This window comes from Triturus cristatus, chromosome 1_2, assembly GCF_964204655.1.
Source record: "Triturus cristatus chromosome 1_2, aTriCri1.1, whole genome shotgun sequence".
Taxonomy (NCBI): Eukaryota; Metazoa; Chordata; class Amphibia; order Caudata; family Salamandridae; genus Triturus; species Triturus cristatus.
This window is the reverse complement of record NC_140580.1, coordinates 328,998,283-329,017,648: the sequence shown is the minus strand read 5'-3', so window position 1 is coordinate 329,017,648 and position 19,366 is coordinate 328,998,283. Positions and strand designations below refer to the sequence as shown.

Genomic DNA, 19,366 nt, shown 5'->3' with positions numbered 1-19,366 from the left:
GGGAAAATGGAATGCTTTCCGGGGCAACATCTGTGAGCCCCCTCAGGAGGAGCCAATGTCAGATGTCAGTGAATAAAGGATCAGGGCCAAAGATAAAGCGACGTCTACAATAACACTCTGTAGCTATGTTGTCAATGAAAAAGGGACATAGAAATGATGAACAGTATGGAAATTTACACAAACAATGTATGACTTTTGAATACACCGTGTATGTATCATTAAACTTGAATGTTATGCAATGAATACTACCAGTTACAACATGCCAATAAAAAATGTATTAAAAACAACACATTTAAGATGTGTTTAAGTTTGCAGTAAACTGGCGACTATTTTGTACTGTTAAATGTAATGCGACAATAAATGTGAGTAAACTAGAGTAAGTAGGGACAAGCGGATCATAATTGCTCAGTTGTAGTGAGTCTAGGTGAGTAATGGAATGTTCGAAAACAAAGAGAGAGGGACCCCACGCCAAGAGAGAGGGGTACCTAATAAGACCGTGGTCAAAAAGAAAGATCTCCCTTGGGACTCAGAATATCACCAGTCTTTCAAACCTACAGAATTCACACCAACAGGATGAGAAATGGCATCAACGAAGCAAACCAATTACTTAAAAGCAAATTTATTACAAATTAATCAAGGAATATCACATTAAGTCAAAATGTTATACATATACATAAAAAGGTAAACTGTTTACCAGATTTTAAAACAAAGAATAAAACTTCCTTTGAAGAGCAGTAACACATAAAATTAAATCACAATAAATCTACATATACGATACAAAATTGGGAAAGAAAGCACAGGACAAATAATCCTATTCGGACACAGGAAATCGTTAACTCGCAGATTGATCAGTTCTAACCACAGTAGATTTCAGTCACAGTGTACATGGCATAGAACCGTTATCATTGCAAATTTTCAACAATTTCCTTCTATAAGAGCATCGACGCGTTTCGGTAGGCCACACATTACAGCCAACACCTTCCTCAGGATTAGTTGTAGATCCCAATTCTAATATTATTAAAATAATTATGGAGACATAGGAGAATCACAGTCTCTCTTGTCCAAGTTGAATCCAATGTTCAGCGTTTCAGTGCCGTCACAAATCTTATATCTTCATTAGATTTATTTTTCGTAGTTATTCAATCATCTATTTTTCATAAGTGTCCTCATCTGGATCGAGATACTGCAGATTTATTGCCGACTGCTTGTGTTCAGTCCATACGGATCCTTTATCATCTGATCTGAAGGAATCCACTTTGCGGAGGCGGTCGGACCCAAATAAGGGAGTCTCTTGATCCCAGTTTTGGGACGAACTCATCGTTACCGACCTCTTGATACATAACGGAAACATTTTTAAGAGATCATTCGGGAGACTAAATGGTATCTCTCAGGATTGATACACATACAACAAATAAATGATAAAGGATCCGTATGGACTGAACACAAGCAGTCGGCAATAAATCTGCAGTATCTCGATCCAGATGAGGACACTTATGAAAAATAGACAATTGAATAACTACGAAAAATAAATCTAATGAAGATATAAGATTTGTGACGGCACTGAAACGCTGAACATTGGATTCAACTTGGACAAGAGAGACTGTGATTCTCCTATGTCTCCATAATTATTTTAATAATATTAGAATTGGGATCTACAACTAATCCTGAGGAAGGTGTTGGCTGTAATGTGTGGCCTACCGAAACGCGTCGATGCTCTTATAGAAGGAAATTGTTGAAAATTTGCAATGATAACGGTTCTATGCCATGTACACTGTGACTGAAATCTACTGTGGTTAGAACTGATCAATCTGCGAGTTAACGATTTCCTGTGTCCGAATAGGATTATTTGTCCTGTGCTTTCTTTCCCAATTTTGTATCGTATATGTAGATTTATTGTGATTTAATTTTATGTGTTACTGCTCTTCAAAGGAAGTTTTATTCTTTGTTTTAAAATCTGGTAAACAGTTTACCTTTTTATGTATATGTATAACATTTTGACTTAATGTGATATTCCTTGATTAATTTGTAATAAATTTGCTTTTAAGTAATTGGTTTGCTTCGTTGATGCCATTTCTCATCCTGTTGGTGTGAATTCTGTATGTTTGAAAGACTGGTGATATTCTGAGTCCCAAGAGTAATGGAATGTACCAACTACGGAATAATACTGGAAGTGAATTCGGGCATCTCTTCCATAGGTTTCACTTGCATGGAGAACTGAAATGTGTTGTCACTACTTCTGAAATACAAATTAACCGACGGGCAACTATAAATGATCGCTCTTAGGTGCACTTTCAGCCTACGTCTCTAGCTTCCATTTTATTGTACTATCGTGCAGGACATTTTGCGTGTTGGATCCGGTATGTAGGTGAAACAAAAAGCGCTGTGCTTCTAGGGCGAAGTGATGCAAATGCATTTGCCCCTGCAGTTATTTCCCTGGTAAATCAGCTTTTCTGGGTCACCTACAGTGCCATACCTCTTTTTGGCCTCTTCTTACATCATTTTTGGTTGTATCTCTATTACTATGCACTAGTTTGGGCATCTGTTTTTATCAAATCATCTTGAATGATTAGCATGCTGTATGGCTCTGTGTTGAAATAAGAGACATTTTGTGTTTACTGCTTCTTAGTTTCTGACTTTCTATTTTTATATCAGATAGGTTCACACTTGCCTAAAGCTGCATTCTGTAACATGCTGAAGGAGAACGAGGTGCTGCACCGACTGAACCTCCAGAGCTGCTCTGAGTGGCTGACCGACCGGGAGCTTCTTCCTGTTGTGGGCCAGAACCATCACCTCTTGAGCATCAACTTGAACAACTGTCTTCTTCTGAGCCGGCAGTCGCTGGTGGCCATATGTCTAAGCTGCCCTCACCTTCAAAACATTTCTATGGCCCACTGTGAGTGGGTAGATGGCCTTTCTTTGCGTAGCCTAGCTGACCACTGCAAGGACTTGGAGTCGATTGATGTGACTGCATGTCGTCAGCTAAAGGACGAGGTAGTGTGCTACTTGGCACAGAACAGTTGCAAGCTAAAATCCCTCTCCCTCGCAGTGAATGCCAACATTACAGATGTTGCAGTGCACGAAGTAGCCAAATGCTGCAGGGATCTGGAACATCTAGACCTGACTGGCTGCCTGAGGGTCAAGAACGAATCTATCAGGTACCTCGATATGAATCACACACATTTGTTTCTTATAGACCAGGGTTAAGATTACAGCCACTTTACTATTACTACTACTGCTACTTGCTGTTTTCATATTTCCTAGTCTTTGCAAGCAACAACTAGCTACATGTAAATTTCACAACTGCACGCCTAACCTATTCATGTAATGAATTTATGAAATAGCATCTTGTGTACCTAGACAGGCCTAGCTAACTCCAGTTGAATTCCTTTAGCCCCCAGGCAGTGCATGCATACCAACTTACCATTTAGACTGGGAAAACCAAACAGGTGGTGTCCTATGAGTCTCTCTCAAACTTACCTGAAAGGGAACCAAGTTAGGAACCAACATTACCAGCCAGGGACCACTGTTCATTTCTTTGGTTCCCCTCACCCGTTCCAAAAAGATGTCATACAACAAATCTGTACCGGTACTTATAAGGTTTTATTTCAGAGCCAATGATTTCTACGTCACTACGCTCTACTCCACTACACTGTATGCTAGTCCACTCTAATCTACTTTGCACCACTATATTCTGTGCCACTGCTCTCTATCCCACTGTACTATGCACCACTGCACTCTACACCACTCCAGTCTAGGCCATTCCACTCTACTCTGCACAACTCCACTGTATTCCACTCTACTCTGCAATACTGCACTCAATGCCACTGCACTCTGCCCCACTACTCTATGCCACTGCACTCTACCCTGCACCACTCCACTCTACGCCACTTCACTCTACTCTGAAATAATCTCCTCTATGCCACTTCACTCTACGCCACTCTACACCACTCCACTCTACTGTACTCTGCACCACTATACTCTACGCCATTGTTCTGTGCTAATATACTCTACTCCACTTTACGCAAAACCAATGCACTCTAAGCCACTGCACTCTATCCCCTACTACTCTGCACGCTATGCCTCTATACTCTACTCTATGCCACTTCACGCTATGCCACTGCACCATTGCGCTCTATGTCACTGTACTCTCCTCTGAAACCATCTACACTATGCCACTGCACTTTACACAACTGCGCTCTAAGCCGTTCTACTTCATTCTGCGCCACTCCACTCATTGAAATCTACAACACTGCAGTCTACTCTGCACCACTCTACTATACATCACTGCACTCTACGCCAGTGCAGTCTACCACACTTTACTACTCTGTGTTCCCTAATAATAAAGGCTCTTGTCCGTGGATTACTCGGAGGTTATTTAATTTTTATTTCTAGAATCTCTGGAGCCCTATGTTGAGCAGCACCACCTTATTATGAGCTCACTTTTACCCTTTTGGGTTAAGGTTGAAACCACCAGGTTGGCACTGTCCTAACTCAGTGGGCGGACTGGCCAATGATAAAGCATACCACAAATATGTGAATGAGGCCTTAAACACCTGGGTGTTCAGGAAGACTGGCATAGTCAGAATTTGGGAAATTCCCCTTGATGTACATATGAGCTTCTACAGTTGAGTAAATTGAGTGGAGGCTGTAGGGCAAGGATTTGGTCCTCCACCTCTCTTGTGTGTGGTTATATCTCTTCAAATAACCTGTTGGGCAACTTCATAGGTATATTGTTAAAAATGTCACACGTCCTCTAAGACATGTCCATGTTCTGCCAATATTACCATAAAATGTTATCAGCTTCCATGTGATAAATTTGTTTGCTCATGTACCTAAATGTTAAAAAATGATGGGTTAGGTTATTCCCATCAGAATGGCTTCTTATTGGACTTGTGCATGATTTCATCAAAGTTACATCAAAGTTACAATTATTCTGGAGATGTTCCCAAATTCATCCAATTCAGCAATCATCAGGGTAAGCCTTTGGTCAACATGCAATATGATTAAATGCATATCATCCCCATACAGTGACATTGTGTGTATGCTACCCTTTCTGATAATACCATGTTTTTGCCCATGGAGTGTACCACCTTTGCATAGGGTTCCATAATCAAGGCAAATATTAATGGAGACAGTGTGCATTTTTGCAGTTTGCCATTATTAAGTATTATTCTAATAATATGTCTCAGTCCGGACTCTTAAATTAGGTGTACAATAGCATCAACCATGTCCTTTTAATCTCTCCTATTCCTGATCGACCTAGTGTAGCAGAAATATATTTCCAGGTTACTGTGTTGAATGCTTTCTCAAAATCTCTTGCCACTACTAGTAGTGTAGTTTATGTGTCTGGACTATTTTTTCAACATGTAAAACAAGCACTGTATATTCAAGACAGTATTACGACCTGGTACTCTGCTCTGATTTGTCAGTGCATGGCAGTTTGTTAAGTATACCATTCACTGTGGCGTTCCTAAGAATAATATAATTCATGGGCAAGGGTATGTAAGAGCATACTGTTTGCAGATCTCTATCTAGTTTGGGAAGTAATACATATCAATGCCTCTCTTTTGAAAGAAGGGATATAACTTCAGCACTGTAGCCGCTTATAATTCTGGAAGCTTTGGTGCCACTATGTCTACATTTGTACTATAGAATTAAATGGGTTGGCAGCTGTTCCAAAAGTTTTCCTTTTAGATAGATCAGGAATTGCTTTCTCTACCTCTAGAAGTCAGTGGTTTATCCAACTGTTCTACTTGATCTGGGGCACAGGGTCTGTATTTTCCTTGTCTGGGAAATCTTCCAGCTACCCAGGTGTAGCCTGGTCTTTTGCCCCCTATAACATTGAATAATCACAAAATGTCTAATTAATAAATATCATACTGTGTGTGCTTTGTCTTCCCTCCACTGTCCCAGACACTTCTTATTGGAATTCCTTTAGACTCTGATTTAAACAGCCAGTCTAACAAACTCCCTTCTTTATATTGTTCCCTGTGTTTGTTTGTCATATAGGGTCTATAAACAAACAACACAATCTTTACAGTGCTTTAGCATGTCTTTCTTTCAGTTCAGTAAACTGATTGTCCCCTCTGCCTCTCTGAGCTATTGCCTTCTTCAGGCTGTACATTTGCATTTCAAGTGTATCTGATTCCTTAACTATGTCCATTCATGATTCATAGACTGTTGATATGCAGTGCTCTGTAATCACCACCTTGAATGCCTCACATTCCTATAAAGTGCTAAGCGCTGTATCTTCATTATTCCTAAAGAAGTGCCAAATCTCGTATTCCAAGATGGCTACATGTGGAACAGTTGCTTTCTGTACACTTTATTGGAATCCCTATAACAATGAATTATGATCTGGTATACTTCTACATAGGTACTCTGTTTGCAGAACTGAAGCATGTAGTGATGTAGAACTATATATCTTTTCTAATCTGCCATGTAAGTCATGGATTGGTAAGGAGTATGGCTACTATCTGGCATCTAGGTTGAGCAGGAACCAACCACATCCCAGTTACCTGCCCATTTCTCTATAGCTAGCTCTGTTCTAACCACTGACGAAGGGGGTATGGGAGGGTAGGACCTAGATTTAAGCACCTCACTTACTCCATTATAGTCTCCACGAAATGTGTTTTTTAAAAAATTTTTACAAACTGCCTCGTCAACTGCTTTAGGAATCAAATTTGATCAGTGTTTGGAGCATATATACTGTCAAGTAAAAAGTCTATTCCATAGAACTTGCCCAATACAACAACATAGCATCCTGGTCCGATATAGTTTGGTAAGCTGGGAAAGGCAATCCTGGTCTTATCCATGTTGATGCTCCCGGGGCATACTCTGAGTACCCAGTGTTAAACCGCAGCCCTGACATTTCAGTGCAAGTCACACTTCTCTCTGTGTGTCTCCTGTAGCAAAGCTATGTGTGACCTGCTCTTCTTGTAAAGGGTGTATATTTTAAATATTTTACATGCCCTTAATAGCCACAGAAGTGTATTTAAGGTTCAAGGTTGTTCTTCAGCGTTTTTCAATCTTGGTTATATTGCTGGTCGTATTCTTGTCTTAGTACTGACGAACATTCTTCTCTCGACCACGTACCACCTCAAGCATCAGAGTACCAGGTCATTGCAACTGTCACATTGACTTATCCCCCATGACCTGTGTAAACTGATCCCCAATTGTAGCACCTTGCCTCAAACACAACAAAAACCAATGACAAGACAGCCTGACAGCCTTCAGCATTTTGAAATATAGATATGCAGGTGGGTTATCCTCCCTGCTCACCAGTCCCCCTGCTGGTAACATTTACACATCAACAGGAAGGTTCAGTGAGCATTCAGATCAAATAATTGGTGGATCTCTTGGATGTCGAAACGTGAACCAGGAAACCTAGCAGCACATCTCTCTAGAGTGGCCCTGTAAATAAACTATCTATATAAAAAGGTCTAGAGACCATTCACAAGCTTGGGTAGAGAAGTCTTTATCTCATGGATCAAACCGATTATGTTCATATATTTCACATCATTAGTCAAGGGCATAATCTTAAATTTGTAATGTGTGGGAGTTGATTATTCTCCCTGCTCTTGGCTATGGAAGACTCCTTTATGTAGGATGTAAAAGACACTCGCATTAACTTATAGATGATAATTTTCGGTCATGCAGAAGGCTAGAAATTACTCCACCCAGTGGCAGTACAAAAAAGTACTGGAACTGAGGCATTGTCAGGAATACATTTCATAAAGAATTCAGAGACCAACAAAGGAACGCAGTTCATCTTTTTCTTTTGAGATAGGACACTCTTCTGCAGCCTAGACTAAACCGGGTCTAGGTTTTATCCCCTCATTGGATATTACATTAATCAAAAATTCAATTTTCTTTTCTATAACCCACATTTGTTTTCTTTATCACTACTCTCAGCAAAATATTAAGCACTTTGTGTAAGCCTTGATCATGCTCCTGCAAACTCCTTGCAAAGACTAGAATATTATTTTGGAATACGCCAACACCTTCCACACTATTCAGAAGATCGCATTATTCTTTGAAATCCCAGTGCTGCTGATGCCTACCCAAATAGCATGCCACCATATCATATTATGCCAGCTGTGCAATTGAAAGCAATGAAATGCCTGGAACCGTCTTCCAAATCAACCTAGTGGTATGTGGAAGCCAAATCCTTTTTGAAAACCATTCCGTACCATCTAGCATTTCTCATAATTCGTTGATTATTGGTAGAGTATTAGAATTCACCCAGATCACTGTATTGAGGCTGTGTAAACCATTGCATATTCTCGTATTCTTCTTATGCTTACTGTTGGACCCGGCCTCGTGGCGTGGTCCTGACTTCCCTGGGGTTGGGCCCGTTCCCCGCCCTGGCCTCCACGGGCCACCCGTTCGAGCCGCACGATGTCGCATACACCTCGGGGCTCCACCATTTTGTTGCCTGCCACGTGACCCTGCACACCAGTCCACCTGACTCCGCTCAACCCGGCCTCGGCCCCAGCGAGGCCCAGACATTGAGGCACCAAGAACTGGCCAGGGGGTATCACGTGAACACCTCATCGCCCTGGTGGAGGGCGGTATCGATGGGACCCCCAACCGTCCCAACACACCGAGGTGCGATCGGCCTCCATCTCTCCTGGGCCCGGCGCCTCTCCTGCTGGGCGTCTGGCCGCTCCCAACCCGGCCTCTCCGCCCCTCCGGGCGCAAGGGTCCGGACTTCAAAGGGCTCCAGGCCTATATCTGGGGCGACCCCGCAACAGACCGGCAGTTGTATCCCGGAGTCGAGAGCCCTGCTGATTGAATCGCGGCCGACCCTACGGAGAAGAACTCTTGCTTGAAACCACCACGAGCCCTGCAGACTGCGTCGCGGCTCCTTCTTGCTGAAACCTTGAAGCCCCCCGGAACATCGGGGCCCTGCTGACGCTGTCGCGGCCCAACTTCGCTGAAACCTCCCTCGGAGCCCTGCTGACGACGTCGCGGCTCGAGCTGAGCAGAAACCATCTTGAGAGCCCCGCTGACCTGGTCGCGGCTCTCCACGAACTGAACGCCAGAGCCCTGCTGACGCCGTCGCGGCTCGACCCCTCCGAGTTCCGGAGGCCCTCCAGCTTGAGGATAAGAACTGGGCCCCAGGTACCGTCGTACCAAGCTCCTGCCAAAGACTGTCCCGCTACCCCTTCCCTTCTAAAGAGACACTGAGACTTTTGTGGATCCCTTGATCCCTTTTCGTGTAAATATTGATCCCGTAACCTTTAAGTGCTGATAAAGAATTGCTCGTCTTGAGACAACCTCCTTGAGTCCTGTGTGGTGGTGTTACTGTGCTAGTACATAATAGGAGAAGGATCTCCCAGGAGGCTTCTCTGCCGCGCTCGGCTACTTCGTACAGTGTGGGGGCCCCCCCCCCTGAGTGGTCTCGCCGACTTCTCGGGGTCCGCCTTCCAACACTTACGAGCTACTACTAAAGGCGATAACCGCTCTACAGGTTCTATCACACCTTTCTCATATGATAGCAACAATTCTTTCTCCAGATCACTCCTCAAACTGAATGAGACTGCTCATACCTTATGCTTTTCTGGGGCAGCATTTTCTTTCACTTTGATCTGATGTATAAACCCTCTCATCTTACCTAGTTCATTTGAAAAAAACACCAGGGAATTCACGGATGAGATCATCAAAGCAGATTGATCTTTGATGACCCAGACCTGTTTCTTTGTGCCTGGCCTTAGGAACAATCCCAAACAGTCCTGATGAAACCACCCCAAGATAGTTAGGTCTCTGAAGTCAACGTAAAGTTTCCCCTGGATTCTATGCCCTTTGAATTCAAGTAAATCTTCAGTGTAGCCAGTGGCGTAACAATAGCTCCCGCAGCCCCCTCACTGTGTTGGGACCCCTGAGCTTCAGGGGACCCCCTCCCGTGCTGTGCACGGACGGGCCTAAGATCTTCTGACTGGGTCTGAAGCATGGGACCCCCCTTCATGCACTTTGCGGGGGGCCCCCGCAAGTTTCGTTACGCCACTGAATGTGGCGTTACAAATCTATTTTCCTCCCTTTATAGGAGACCGAGGATCTATTCAGAGAAAGCAGCACTTTATTCCCTCATGTTTCCAGAAAAAGATCTTTAGTAATCATAGTGATCCTGGCGCCATTATCCACTAATAAAAGTAAACTGTTGTCACCCACATTAACATCCATGTAAGACTCTAGTATTCCAAAGGATCGCCTTATGTGACAACTTCTTTGGTAACTACCAACACCTTGTCTTGAAATTCTTGATGGGGATGTTGGCTTGCGTGAAATGAAACTTCATGTTCAATAACACTTGTTACTTTTGATTGAATGCCACTTGAACTCTGACACACGTTGGCAAAATGCCCCAATGTGGAACACAATCTATATTTTACGGTTCTATCTGGAAACAGCTTACTACCTTTCATCATGCAGCAAAATAAATGTTGAGTTGCTTAAAATTTTTTTTCATTAGGTTTGATCCCTCCCACCGTGTTATTATTATGTACTGCTGCAATGATCTCACCTAGCAATTCATTCAATTCTTTTATTGGAATTTGAGATAATTCCATGCTCTTTTCTACTTTAATAGCCTCCTCCAAAGTGGATTTACTCATAATAAGTAATTTCTGTTGTGTACTCCTGTCATACCAATGACCAATATACTGATGCTTAACTAATTGATCAGTAAAATTATTAAATGAACATTCAGAAATTTGTCTCCGTAAAGCAGTGACATACAAATCAGCACTTTCATCCTGTTTTTGGACCTTTTGAAAAATCTATGGCATAACACAGACTTGTTTGTACATCAAACCTTTGTTCCAGTTTTTTCTCCGCCCTTATGGTATTTACCCATCTCTTCTCCCTCAGCCAGGGCTAAATCTGGATTGTGTTTGAATATGTCTCCACCCTCAAACCATAAGCAGGGTAACAAATTGAATGTTTTCCTTTCAGGTCTGAACCATGAAGCACCAATCCCTAAATACATTTGAAAGGCAGAATTTGTTGGCTGGGTGTTTCCAAAAATGGCAGTGGTGGATTAACAGACACTGTGTATTAGATACCGCTTAAATACCACAGGAGGGAAGAAATACAATATAGCAAAATATTTATTGACCAAGTTATTTACCTATTGTAACACTGTTTCTGGTAGTGACTGTCTAACCACAGAGTCCTTACCTTTTGAATATCCTCAGGCGTAATTTGCTTAATAAATCCAGTGTGTGCTGACAGGTGATGTCAAGCATCATCGTTCTATCTTCTGTCTCTCCACACCAAGTCGGAGTGGCGTCTGGACCAGTATATAATCCATGCCTGCTCATGCTGACATCGCTTTCTTTCTGAACTCTGTCTGTGTCGATGGTTGTAGAGCCTAGCGAAACTAATGTGAAACAGTGTGCAGAACTTTTGAGATGCAATCTTAAGATTGGACTGAATGAAACATTCCACAGAACAGGGAGGAGAGGTGAGGAATCTGCGGTTAGTCTCTTCCTGAAACTGGATTAACGAAGGCAAGTAACTTGTTTTTCTGCTAGAGACTTCTAACCACAGATTCTTCATGTTTTTAACAGATTCCCAAATAGTACGTCTTAGGTGGTGGGTCTGTGGATTTACTCAGACCAAGAAATCCGGCAGGACAGATCAGGCTAAATGCCCCTCCTGCCTGAGTCTGGTTATCCAGGCCATAGTGGCTGGTGAACATGTGGAAGGATGCCCACATACTAGCCTACTAGATGTCCATGATTGGCACCTGTATGCTAGCACTGCGGTAGCAATCTTTGCCCTGGCAGAGTGAGCACGCAAACCTTCCATTGTACCAACTTCTTCAAGCCTACACAGTTGTTGTAGAAAGACGTGTGGCTTCCAAAATGATTCTGACTACTTCAAGAGAAAGATCGAATGTTGGTTGTAACTGAGATCCTCCCGAAGAGGCAGTCGTATTGGAAGACATGCGCTCATGGCCATAAGTTCTCCTAGTGTTGTGTGGAGCCACTTGGGTGACTTTGACTCGGTCTCTTCATATTCCTGAGTATTTTGGGTAGGAGAGGGAGGGGCAGAAAAGTGTATAGGAATCCCGAGCCCCAATAGAGGTGAAAGGCATCTCTTAAAGGAAACTGCCTTGTGAACTCCAACCTACAAAATCTTGGACACTGCTCTCACTGCAGTGGAAAATAGATCGAGCCAGGGTTCTCCCGCTTTTGGAAGACGCACTGTAACACCTGTGAGTGTAACTGCCATTCGTGATTCGCTAGACAACATTGGCTGAGTTTGTCTGCTCTGGCATTTAAAGATCCCGCCAGGTGCTGTGCTATCAGGGAAATATCCTGTGCTGTCAGACATTTCCAGAGACAAAGAGCCTCCTGACATCAAGGCACACAACACAACTCCACCCTTTTTGTTGCAAAACAACATGCCGGTTGTGTTTTCTGTGAGAACCTGCACCTGTTCCACTTAGATGGTCGGGAGAAACGCCTTCAGCGCCAAGCGAATTCTTCACAACTCCAGAAGGTTGATGTGGAAGCAAGCCTCCGCCGGAGATCAAAGTCCCGTGGTATCTTCCTCTCCCAGATGACCTTCCCAATCCACTAATGCATCCGTCACAACAGTCATTTGTGGGTGGAGCAGGGAGAGCGGTCTACCGCCGGTCCAATTATGGTTAAACCTCGACTGCAGATGTTTCATAAGCTTCTCTGACACCTGGATGGAATCTGACAGATTTCCTTGGTGCTGAGCCCACTGAGATTTGTGTTCCTGTTGCAGATCCTGCATGTGCCACCTGGCATGGTCCACAAGTAGGATGCAAGAGGCCCAGAAGCCTCAGTGCTGACCTCAATGAGACCTACGCTTCAGTTTGAAACATCGGAATTATAGCTCAAATGTCCTGGACTCTTTCAGCCAAAGGGATGGCTCTGAAGACCAAGATGTCCAGTATAGGTCAAATGAATAGGAGTCATTGTAAAGGAGTCAGGTGTGACTTTAGCACATGTATAAAAAAAAAACCAATGATGTCAACAGATTGGCCATCGTCTGGAGGTGGGTCAAAACTGTTTGAGGCAAATCCGCTTTCAGTAGTCATTCATCGAGATATGGGAAGACTAGTATTCCCAACCTCTGCAGATGGGCATTGATCACTGCCATCGCCTTTGTGAACACCTGAGGTGCACTAGTAAGCCCACAGGTGAGCACAGAAAATGTAAAATGCTCCTGATCCCACCTGAAACTGCAGAAAACGCCTGTGGGACTGTAGGACGGGAATATGGAAATATGTGTCTCGCAAGTCCAGCGCTACCATTCAACCTCCTGGATCAAGGGCAGACAGAACTTGGGCCAGGGTAGCATCTTCAGCTTGTCTTTCTTGAGATAGAATTTCAGAGGGACGAAGATCTAAGATGGGTTGAGGGCCTCCATCCTTTTTCAGCATCAGAGAGTAATGGGAGTCACAACTAGTCACAATATCTGAAACCAGTACCATCTCTATTGCTTCCTTGGCTATGCAAGCTAAAACTTCTCCTTAGAGTATAGACAAGATTTCCCCGGGAGATTATATGTTGTGGGTGATATGTTTGGAGGAAAGGAAGGGTAGGAAGTAACCTTGTTCCACAATCTGGGCCACCCATTTATCTCAGTGATACTCTTTCAACCAGCCGATTGTGTGTTATCAAGGTTCAATGACAAGGGGTTTGGGGTGGCTGTAGAAGGGGGATCTGTGGTCGGAGCAGAACGTTGCCCCTGGGAGCCTGAACGCCATCGACTAGCTCCCTGACCTCTTCCCCCTGGGGGATTGAAAGGTCTGTTGTTAATGAAAGGAATACTGCAGTTGTTTTTGCAGATAGCCCCTTTTAAAACATTGACAAGGGCGTTGTTGAGGAATCTGTCTTGTTGGTGATGCTAAGCTCAAAGAATAGGCAGTGTCCTTTTACTCACTGAACCTTTTAAAGGCAGAATTGCCTTTTGCCCCAAACTGCCTACAGCCGTCAAAGGGCATGTCCATAAGCGAGTATTGAACTTCAGTGGAGAAGCCAATGGAGTGAATCCATGCATTCCATCAAAGCGCAATGCTGATGCTGACTGCCCTTCCCATACAGTAGTGTCTAGGCCCAATTTTGCAGCATTCTGACCATCAGAAACCAAACATTGCAAGATCTGACATACTTCCTCAGGGACTGCCGCCAGGACATCACATACTTTATCCCATAATGCACAAGAATGTCTCCCAGGAGGCATGTTGCATTAACCAACCTAAGGGCCAAACTGGTAAAAGATTTTGACTCTGTTGCATGAGGGTCAATGGAAAGGCATTTAGGTTTGTAGGACTCGTAGACGCTTGTGTCACTAGGCTCTCTGGAGTTGGATGTTGTAGTAAAAAAAATCAAAATCTCCCAAGCCAATGTCTTTTTTCCACCTCTCTATTAACTGGAGGGCAAGATTCTGATTTGCCCAAGCGCCACATCCGCACATCTGTAAAGGCCTCATTAAAAGTTAATAAGGGCTTCTGAGAGGACTAAGCTAGGTTCAAAATCTCTGTAAGGAAGATTGTCTTTATCTCCTGAGGAGTTGGGTAAGATCAAGGCTAACTGCCGACCTCCTGCTGACTGTCGGAAAAGATGCAGTCTCTTCAGTGGTAATGACCAGATTAGGAGAAGCCAGATCAATGTCTGAAGAGGAATTGAGTCCATCAAACACATCACTTTGCTCAAAGGGTTGATGTTCTTCATCAAAAATGAACAAGTTTAGTCAGGTTCAGAATAAGCACATGCCCTAGGTCTAGAGCGAGGAGCATGAGCTTCGGTATCCATCAAAACAATTGGATCTTTGACCAGGGTCGAAAACATAATCGCTGCTGATATCGAAGTTAGCGGCGCCATTTGATGCGACCGTGGTTTCTGATGCAGTTCTGAGGATGGAGCCAGAGATGTTGTTCGATCCGGATTCAACGGAGCCAGATCCAGTGATCTTATCGACCCTAGGACAAGGTCAAGAGGCATAGCTGGTGTCAAGTACAAATCGACCAATTGTAAACCAGCTAGGGGTCTCCAGATCCATGGAGCCCGAAGGTATTCTAGTGGGATCCAGTGTGGCACCAGAGATCTTGTCCATAGTCCTATTTTGCTTTTGGAACTGATCCGGTGTTGCCACCCGATCAAATGGAATTTGAAAAGGAATAAACAAGGAAGCCGACTTCATTAGAGGAGAACAGCTCAGAGGCCAAGAGGTGCCAGCTGCGCCATGCAACCCAAACGGTGTGAGTGGTATGACACAGGTGAACCATGCTTAGATTTTTAAAATTGTTATGGTTCTTCTTCTAAAAAACTTAACTTCAATGAAGACTGGTCATGAGAATGACCTCAGGAAAACGTAACCGCCACGCCCAAAATTTTAATTGGGAACGTGTCTTCGACTTTCTCATCTCAACGACCACAAGCATTGCCTTTCGGTCACAGATGGCCTTTTTGTTCATCGTGGCACATGACAAATAAGCAAAAACATCAAGTGTAGCCGATATGAGGATCGGTAACCAACATCAGTTGGGTTCAGTCCTTACAGGGCTTAAAACCTGTAGGTTTAGGTGACATTTTTCCTGCACACTTGCATTTGTTTTAGGGTAAAGTACAAAACGTGTTGAATGACAGTTGAAGCTCCGAATCCGCATTGGTTGGCATGGAGCAAAAGGAACCGACGCCAGCACATCCCAACATCACTTCTGTGTGGGATGGAGAAGGACGAGGTAGAACAAGGCCAAACTACGTGGTGTAATTGCTATACAAATGTTTCCAGATCCAATCTGATGCCTTGGAATATGTAAACAGTGAGGAATCTGTAGTTAGATGTCTCTTTCAGAAAACACTAATTACTTAGAAAATTATCCATCATATATAATGTATAGGGAATGGGTTGGACTCTGTAGTGCCGATATAAATGATTCATACATATATATGTAGTCACAGGCAAAACAGCTGCAATGTAAAGGTGTTTGTGTGTGTGTTGCATTGATTAACCAATTTAGTAATGGTGCGATATAAATATCCATTGAATCAAGGCTTGGTTCAGATTGCTCGTGTGAATGCACTAAAAGGCAGGCCCGAAAATGCTGAGTCCCATGCTTCATTTGCTTCCAAGGATGCGCTGCCAGGAGAGTGAAAGGCCTTGTTCACACTGAGGACGCGCTGTCCAAAGCTCTTACTGTGACCCTGAAAACTAGATCGGCGGCTAGTCATAGACTGGGATCATTTTGCTGGAAAGTTTTCACCACTCATCAAATTACCAGGTAATACATAGATCCTATGAGCAGCGAAAGTAGAGCAGCTTCGTGGGTTCGTGAATAGCAGTGGCTCTTTCCAACTCGTTGCCATATTTTTATTGTAATGAAGTCGACCACAGAAGCCGAGTAGTGTAGACATAAATATTTATTTGTAGATTACACAACCGAGTCACCGAAAGGGGTTGTCAGCTGGATGGACAAGTTCCAGCTAACCACCTGCAGTGCACAGCACTCTACATTCAGAATTGGAAGCCAGAAATTAAAACCTTCCAATATATGATAAATTGTTCTGAAGGAGAATATTATAGTTTACCACCTCTGCCGAGGAGTTGAGGCAATTTGTGGTGAGTAAAACGCAACTCAAGGATTAGTGCTTAATTCAGTGGTTATTGGGATTAGTCTTGTGCTCTCATGAAAAAAAACATTCCTCCCATGTACTCCAGTTTCATGTAGGTAGAATAAATAATTAGGGGTTAGGTGTGATAATTAGGTGGGGTTATGTGAGTTCCTGCAAATAGTTTCTGGAATAAATGACAGGCTAGCGGCAATTAGGTGTGGCTAGATTTCAAGGGTTTGATTTCAAAGGAAAAGTTGTGATCTATGAAATGAAGTGTGGCAATTTGCAGAGATAGAATAACAGAGACTAAGCAGACAGTCATTCATGCAACTTCGAGTAAGCCATACCCAGAGAAAGCAAACATGCAGTGGATGAAAGGTAAGGAGACGTTAATTCGATAGAGAGGTGAGGGAAACAAACAATAGTTTCCAGTCAAGGTCCATTTTCATGCAGGGTTTGATGATGTAAAACTAGAGAGAGAAAACATTATTTGCAAGTGAAGTAGTGTATTGTAGCATTTGTATAGCGCTTACTACCCCTTTGTGGGGCGCTGAAGCGCTTATCCATTCTGATAGCATGCTACATCATGTGGGTGCGTGGTTGGAAATGTGTTGTCTTTCCTTTCAGCTTATGAGGTAAATGTTGCTATGTCGTGCATGCTGATCATTAAGGTGCATATATTGTGTTATGCACCGCTGGGAAGTGAGATTGATGTACGTTTTGTGGTATGCTGGTAGCACTGTTTAGCTCTTCAGTTCCCTTTATTGTGTTAGTAATGTTTATTTTATGTTCTCAATCCTATTTCCCATTCTGGCTGTAACAGGAGGGTGTCCACTCTGACCTTATAGATGTGAAGTAAGTGCCTGGTGTGTAGAGGGAGTGCGAGGGAATCGGAGGCCTGCGGGTGAGATTTTCTGTAGCCCTCCTTAATATGAATACCATTCTGAAACGTCAATTTTATAGATTTATCAAGAAGTACTGTGTTGTAAACATAACTCTATAAACTGAGTAGTGTCCTCATTTAAAGTACTAAAACAGATCTTGGGGTTAAAAAGAAAATGTATGTAAAAATCGTGCAGGTTTGTGATGTGAATTTATTAAAATATTCTACAACTGTGATTTTCCTTTACAGATCTCTTGCGGAATATTGCCCCAAACTGCAGTCTCTGAAGGTGAAACACTGCCATAATGTGACTGAATCAAGTTTGGACATTCTGCGAAAAAGGCACGTGGAAATTGACGTGGAACCTCCACTTCAGCGAGCACTCATTCTGCTTCAAGACATTGTTGGATTTGCACCATTCATTAATTTACAAATCTAATAAGGTGAAATTGAGTTCCTACGCTGCAGTGTTCTAGGTAGAACTGGTTGGGGAGAGAGATCCTTGTCATCATGGACAAGAGGGCCATATTTACTTATACAGAGCCATCATAGGCAGGAAACACAAAGCCTTAGAGGGCTTGATCAACATTTCATATTTATTTGTGATACTTTCAACAAAAAATATTGGACATAAGTTATTAAAAACAACGCAGAAAGTCTGAGTTGATACAGTTTGTCGAAAGAGATGGAAGAAGAAGATTTGTGCTCTCATCTTTGCTATTCATAGAAAGGCCTTTACACTGTGCCCTTGCAGGCTTGTGAAACAGCAACAAGACCTGAGGTATTTTACTATTGTGGACATTGGCTGCTGAAGCAGTGAGTGATTGTGGTTGTTTGTAACAACCACGCAGGCGTTAATCAAGCCTGCCATAATAACGCGGACCGAACAACAAATACGTCTTACAATGGAAGTCATTACAACGACTTGCCTTAGGGAAAGCGCTGGAGTCGAAATAGTATAATTTACTATTCCAACTACAGTCTGTACAACGATAGGGAAAATGTTAGACCAAAAGTCCAATATCAATCCAACGACACTTTCCTAAATGCAAGTCGTTCTAACGACTTGCGTGATAAAGGAATGCGTTGTAAAGACGCATCCGTGGTTTGGACCACGCTGGTAAGGCACAGCGTGGTGTGAGCTGCAGTAGAAAGTCTCTTTCCCGTGATTATTGGTAGAGGTGAGTGGTCCAGCTATGAAATCGTATATATTAATCCACCAACATTGTAGGAAAAAGGGTCCCACTCTGATCACCAAACAGTATATTTTATGGGAAGGAACCTGTTTTTATCAGCGATCTTAAGATGGACTTTAATTGACTACACAAACCAATAGTCCGTATTGCACTTCTGAAACTGTACTGCAATTAGTGTTGCGCTCCAAAAACTTTATGGTAAAGGAACAAGCACTTTAACAATAAATGAAAGTATGTTTCATCCCAATGTGGATCGCCATATATACAGTCATGTTCATCACGCCAGACCCAAGATCGTGCTGATTAGAAGGATGCTGGACTATATAAATTTGTAGTGAACATGAAGTGTAGATGTGTTTTGGCTTTTGATCAATGACATTTTGTTGAATAAAGTGCTTGCAGTGCCTGCATCTGCAAACATTTCCAAAACTGTGAGGCCTGGCTCTTACTGCAGTAATTCTATGTGTGTCTTTTGTCCTACGTTTGTTGACAGGTTATGGTGAATCTTGAGGAAATGTATAACATTTTGATCAATCAAAGTATTGGTACCAAAGTGTGTCAAACCTGGGAGTGAGTGCTGTTTTTAAATTAATTGGACTATGGACGAAAATCAGAATTGATCTACGGTATACATGTGTTGGAGTAGTTATTTTAATGCTCCAAGTTGGCCAACTGCCCATTGTCATTAA

General features: G+C 42.9%; 1 protein-coding gene across 1 annotated transcript in view; it reads left to right on the top strand.

Moving 5' to 3' along the window:
* The window catches only part of FBXL15 (F-box and leucine rich repeat protein 15), a 34,234-nt gene extending 15,102 nt beyond the window's left edge, over window positions 1-19,132 (top strand). The window contains exons 3-4 of the mRNA XM_085603911.1: window positions 2,653-3,155; window positions 17,731-19,132. Coding sequence (XP_085460037.1) covers window positions 2,653-3,155; window positions 17,731-17,920 — 693 coding nt within the window. The 3' untranslated portion in view covers window positions 17,921-19,132. The remainder of the gene's footprint in view (window positions 1-2,652; window positions 3,156-17,730) is intronic.
* The last annotated feature ends 234 nt before the right edge of the window (window positions 19,133-19,366 follow it).